The sequence below is a fragment of the Dipteris shenzhenensis genome, chromosome 14 (genome assembly GCF_047967505.1).
Source record: "Dipteris shenzhenensis isolate YYH24624 ecotype China chromosome 14, Dip_SZ_1.0, whole genome shotgun sequence".
Lineage (NCBI taxonomy): Eukaryota > Viridiplantae > Streptophyta > Polypodiopsida > Gleicheniales > Dipteridaceae > Dipteris > Dipteris shenzhenensis.
This window is the reverse complement of record NC_141609.1, coordinates 10,129,396-10,135,395: the sequence shown is the minus strand read 5'-3', so window position 1 is coordinate 10,135,395 and position 6,000 is coordinate 10,129,396. Positions and strand designations below refer to the sequence as shown.

At 41.2% G+C, this 6,000-nt stretch overlaps 1 protein-coding gene across 1 annotated transcript in view; it reads right to left on the bottom strand.

Moving 5' to 3' along the window:
• Nucleotides 1–1,709: 1,709 nt before the first annotated feature.
• The window catches only part of LOC147894176 (guanine nucleotide-binding protein subunit beta-like), a 45,310-nt gene continuing 41,019 nt past the window's right edge, over nucleotides 1,710–6,000 (bottom strand). The window contains exons 5-7 of the mRNA XM_087384829.1: nucleotides 4,495–4,608; nucleotides 4,271–4,361; nucleotides 1,710–2,522 (exon numbers count right to left, since the gene is read on the bottom strand). Coding sequence (XP_087240955.1) covers nucleotides 4,326–4,361; nucleotides 4,495–4,608 — 150 coding nt within the window. The 3' untranslated portion in view covers nucleotides 1,710–2,522; nucleotides 4,271–4,325. The remainder of the gene's footprint in view (nucleotides 2,523–4,270; nucleotides 4,362–4,494; nucleotides 4,609–6,000) is intronic.

Below are 6,000 nucleotides of genomic sequence, written 5' to 3'. Positions count from 1 at the left end.
TTTGATGCTCCTTGAATTGTTTCCCCACAATACTTGCAAACCACACATTTTGTGCCAAAAGTATCATATTTGCTAATGAGTACTAAATCTTGCCAAACATCACGCTGAGTGGGAGACTTGCGAGGAGGCATGATGGAGAAGGCCCTGAAATTTGGGAAGAAACAAAGAATTGAGGCGAATTGGGGTGTTGCACCTTGATCCCAAACGCTGCTCCTTGAGCAAAACAAAAAAACAGCAGCAGCAAGGGGGATGGTGGGCAGGACTGTTGGTGGCAACAAGCCCTAGGCGTGGGCGTTGATTACAACCTGTTTGTTCAAGCCGCTGATGGCGTTGATGCTTGTGCAAGCATCAAGTCATTGATGACATCACTATTCTAGTGTAGATCTCCCTTCTAGCCTCTAGGCCTTGTCTTGGTGGTGGCTAGCAACAGCTAGCTTGAGCCTTGCATGCAAGTCAACGGCGCAATAGCAGTGCTAGCACTTATGCTAGCCCACGAGCCACAAGCTTACGTGACTGTAGGAAGCGTAGGCCAGCAGAAGCGGACTGGAGAGGATGCTGAGTACACAAACGAAATCAGGCCAAGAGGATCGCAATCAATTCGCAAAGGGCAAAAAGGAAAAAATGAGCAAAACCACCTTTTTGGGATTTGGGCGAAACATGCATTTCGTTGGGAGCGTTTCGTGTTGTTTCGAAACGTTTCGACACGAGACATTTCGTCCTATTTCGATAGAACGAAATGCATTTTCATGTGACACTGACCCTACTCTATGTGATGCTGCATGTTGGCATTGACTGACCAAACGTGGGTGAGGCATTTTAATTTGATTTATCCTTAGTTAAGCCCCCAAAAAAAGCCAAAGCTGTTTCGCATGGACAGCAAGTCGAAAACAGCATACCAAGCTAAAGAGGAAATCATGAGGGAAAAGTTAACACCAAAGAAATTGATAGTAGGGGCACCTAAATAAATAGTAAATTCCAACATGAACATGCCAATTCCTTGTCACATGCCACAGCTAAGGTGATAGCTTCATACAGATGTGTTTGCCACTATGTATGAAGGCCCTCCAATATCCAAGCTTTGGAATTGATACCATTAGTATCAAGGTAGTAGGCGCAACATCTCATAGTTAAGGAATAACAAACAGACTTTCACTAAATAAAAAAAGAGAGAGCACTGCAATGTATTTTATTAGATTCTCGACACATAGAGCTCTATATTGTGATGAAGTACTCAAATAGAGTTTTATGTTGTAATGCAGTCACCCATTTAGGATTGGCTAGAACCAAAGAAAAAGCCATACAAGTTTAAATGCTACAATTTATATTTTAAAGTGTCCCATACATGATCGTTCAGCCTGCATAGAGATCAACAAAGAGCGCAAAAGATGAAACATATGGACGAAAGCCTGCATTCAAATAGGTTTGCACAGGAGCTGAGCATACAACAGGAACTACTCTGATTGTTTTATTTATAAAAGAAACAAAACATTGGGGACTAAACATTATCTCGACTGCATGCATACAGGAGTCCATACAGGAAATGAGAAACAAGCAATTTAGATTAGAAGAAGCTCTCTTGCAAAAATACAACAGTAAAAATTTGAATTACCTTTCATACTATGCGACACAAAAAATTTGTTAAAGGTGAGATCTTCGCATCAAACAAAGGGAATATTGACTTGGAATGCCTGGAGTGCTATCTGAAGCATTAATGCTTATGTGTCACCAAGCCAACACATCCCTTTTTAGCCAACAAGTGAAAGAATAATGCATTGTTAAAGGCCAGCTACTGGCATCAAACAAAGGGAATTCCAACTTGGAATCCCAAGTGTTATCTGAAGTAAGTGTCAACAAACAAACGCATCCCTTTTGATAGTCATGATATTCATCTGTAAATTGTTGGTATCACAGGCTCTAGAGAAAATACAAGTCCGCTTGTAAACCTTGACATAGGAAGAGAGCAAAGCATGTTGTGGAAGTAAACGAGAAGTAAAGAGATCAAAACTCGTGACAAATATCAAACAACTAGGAAAAAAATTTGAATTGGTGTACAAATCGAAGGAATTACCAGACGACTGTATTTTGCAAACTAAACTGATGGCTATAAGCATATCCTTTGAAAAAACTAGAAGGGGCAAGATTTAACATCTACTGGACAGCCTTATTTTCCATTAATGTAAGGCCATAACCACATGAAGTACGAATTTAATGAGTCCAAATGATGCCATAGTAGGATCATATTTGAGCCACATCATCACAAGCTCTGGACAATACTCGTAGCAGCATAGCAGTTTCTTCTGAGTAACATCCAATCCATATGGATTGTTTCACAAGACTTTTTGGTTGCAAAATCATGACTGCTCATTAACAGCAAGTTTGCAAAGATACCCTTCTGAAACTGTGTCCCTCTGTCCATTTACCCATGCCCTTAGCTGTTGGTAATGTGGTCTTAAAACTTGTCATGCACGATAGTGTGGTGATCAGAAAGATCTTAAGATCACTGTGTATATGATCATGAACGCCTACATAGTCAAACTAGGATCAGTCCACAAAAGGTATGCAGTAATGGGCAATAAAGTATGAACCGCATATACCAAAAACCTTGAATGCATACAAGCTCATGTTTGTTCTTAAAACAAATGGGTGTAGTTTGGTATCCAGTCATAAAGCCTTCCCCTCCATAGGATATCCTACCCATGCCATTGTGACAAAGAGGTGCAAATCACATATACAAAAAAATACAACTTAAATTTTCACACCTGCACATATACGAATAATTTGATGGTCTATTGATCCTCTAAAGGCAAAGGCTGCACCAAGCCATGACAAACGCTAGCACTAGTAGAGCTGAAATATGTGGTCTTCAGCGTCTATTCAAACATAACTATACAAGAGTGACTATTCACCACTTGTTTTCTGCAGAGCTCCGAACATATTTATTACAGCAGGTAACCCATCACATAGACTGAAATTCACAGCAAAGTGACTTATGAAGATTTGGACATAAGGGCATTGGCCCTCATTAACAATTAGTCCAAAGAATCTGGTTTCCTCCACTCATCAATCAGCAATATGCACAGACAAGGTCACATGTCAATAAATAGGGTCGTCCAAAACCGGTTTTAAATGAAATTCCTCTACAGAGAAAAAGAAACTACAGTGCCAAAGGAAAGGAGGGATGCTCTATGGGAAGCATTATGAAGGCCATATAATGCCAGATTTTAGAAAGAATCTTGATTCTTCATCCCAAGCAAGTTAAAACCACTTGACAATGAAGGACGGTAATGTAGAAGCCACGCCATATTTTACACCAAGTGTTGATAAATTCCATGTAATCCTAGTAAGAATTCTAAGGCACAAAAACCTGCAGGGCATGCATCTAAAGACTTGAGGCCAAAGGGAGACTGTCTTCTGAAAAAAGTGTTGCACCACCTGTAATGATGGGGAGATGGGCAGCCAGTTCAAGGTAGAACGCAAACCTAGTGGCAATGGTGGTCAGGTGAGGTTATTATCCTAAACATTGATTACTATAGGGTTCAAAGCCCTTGAGCGAAATGGCCCAAGAAGAGTTAGTTTTCTTTTTTCCATTTTGTTTTTTCTTTTCTTTTCTTTTCTTTTGGCCCGGGGGGGGGGGGGGGGGGAAGGGGAAGGGGGGGGTTATCCGTTTGGTAAAGCAAAAGTAGAATTTGCCTCAAGTTCTAGGGAATGCTAATATATACGAACTTCTATCAAAGCCAAACAATCCAGAGTTGTGGTTAGACAATAGATGGCATTATTTGTTAAATTTAATGTTTCACATTTCTCATTTGATTTCGTAACATGCAAATGTTTTGACTAGTCGCATTTATGAACAGATAAGCCACATTAGATGGAGTACTTGGATGGTAAGACACAGATTTGCAGTGATTTGATGGGCTAGTGGAACAATCGACAGATGTGGGGATAGTGTGCATATGGCTACCCGACTTGATGAACAATTTCTTTAAAAACTGGTGATGGGTGGCATGAGCACAAAGGTTTCAAAATGTTGACATGATATTTCAAGGCGGCAAGTCGATTAAGAGATGGCTGATGTCCAGAACTGACAAAACTCTCAGCAATTCGTGAAGCCTTTAAGTAGATTGAAAGAGCAAGTTTCCAGGGTTGACAACTATCAAATAAAATCATGGAAATACGCCAGTGTTCCATTATTGACGCAATCGTCATCACAAAAGCTAGCACATGAACCAAAGCTACAATACAAGGTTTCAAACACAGGATAGGGCCTTACATGCAGAAATGTTCTCCCAAGCGATTGACCAGACACAAAAAGGAAAAATGTCATATCACCTTATCGCTTTCATAGCATTATGTGCCCAAATCTGCAAAAGCAATGAAAACCAGCGAATGTTCAACTGAGGACTACTAAAAGCAGTTAGAATGCACACATATTCAGTGCTAGACATTACCATTGTTACCAGGTGAAATAGACCAAGGTGGAATAAGGAATCATACCTTAAGGCTTTTGTCCCAACTTCCAGTGCATAGTGCACTTCCATCATGGGCCAAGCCAAGGCAACTAACGCGATTTGTATGTGCATCATCTAGGTTCTTTAGGTTAGTAACTACCTGCATGCACAGAGCTGTATTGAAAAGCAAAAAAACATAAACCTTCGACATTTCAAGTCATGAGATACATATTTCCAGTTAATCCTTAAAAATAATGTGGCTTCCTGAGTAAATCATCTTAAGAGATTCAGTCCTAGGCTGTGATACATTCACAAAAGGCTAGGTCTTTACATACCCTTGGATCCATTATCAAAATGCTATTAGGTTCATACCTTAAGAGTCGTTAGGCACAAAGTCCTCAGCATGTATTTCAAAAGACTGATCTCACCTTAAGCTGAACGTGAAGTTCAATTCCTAGGACTAGACTTAGGGACTTACCTTTCTATAAAAAGGCATGTACTCAGCGTTACCTGATCTAATTGCTACATTTGGTATCAGGCCTGCCACCATCTCATCATGTACTTAAAGAAGACGAGATAGTCCCTTGAGATTTAACCTTGTGTGGCTGAAGTGGCTCCATAGAGTCAAAATATGGGGATATCCATCTAAAAAATCCTTGCAGGACATTCGAGGCGCTATAAACCTTATTTTCAGGAAGGCTGAAGAGGTGCCTCAGCTATTTCTGTATTGAGCAGGGTTTAACTTTTCAGCATTACAAGGTGTCGATTCCAATTTTAGCCACAAGTCATATTTAAAGATGGGTTTTCCTGTTCTGCACCAACGTGCAAATAGATGCAGCATACATGCGCAAGTAGACGTCCATAAGTTTGTACATACCTACATAGAGCCGTACAGAGCCAGTAAAAGTCCCTGAAATCGACTTTTGAATATTATATCATCACTCTGAAGCACACATGTTCAATGAGATGTACATACATTGGTACATCCCTACGTAGAGCCATACAGGGCCAGTAAAACTCCCTGAAATAACCTTTGTACGGAACATAGTTGTGGCAATTTTTTGCTGTTCCGTGTGAATTCAAGCTTGCCTGACCGTTTAGCCATTTTACAGCCCGCCTCCCAAGTTCTCTTCCTTGCCCTTTGATGGCCCTTGCATCCCGCTTCTCCCAGCCTCCTTACACCTGTTGCATAGCCTCCAGGCATCCATACCAGAGTTACGGGAAACAAGGAAACGGAAACGGGAAACGGGAAACGGAAACGTTTCGGGATTTTTGAGAGGGGGTGAAACGGGGAAACGCCACGTCATCAAGGGGGGGTTACAAAAGGGGGTTTAGAGTAATGCATACACACATAATCCTCCCACCATGTAACAGCCCCAACTCGAAATCTGAAATTCCAAAACTCATAAATTTCTCGTAGGGCTGGGACTCGAGACTCGGGAGAGAACCAGGTGGGCAAGAATTCGGGCGAGAGAGCAGCAGGAAGAAGGGCGAAAACACGCAACAGCGGCGGCGTTTTTTCGTGTTTTTGCCCTCTTTTCAGGTCAGACCC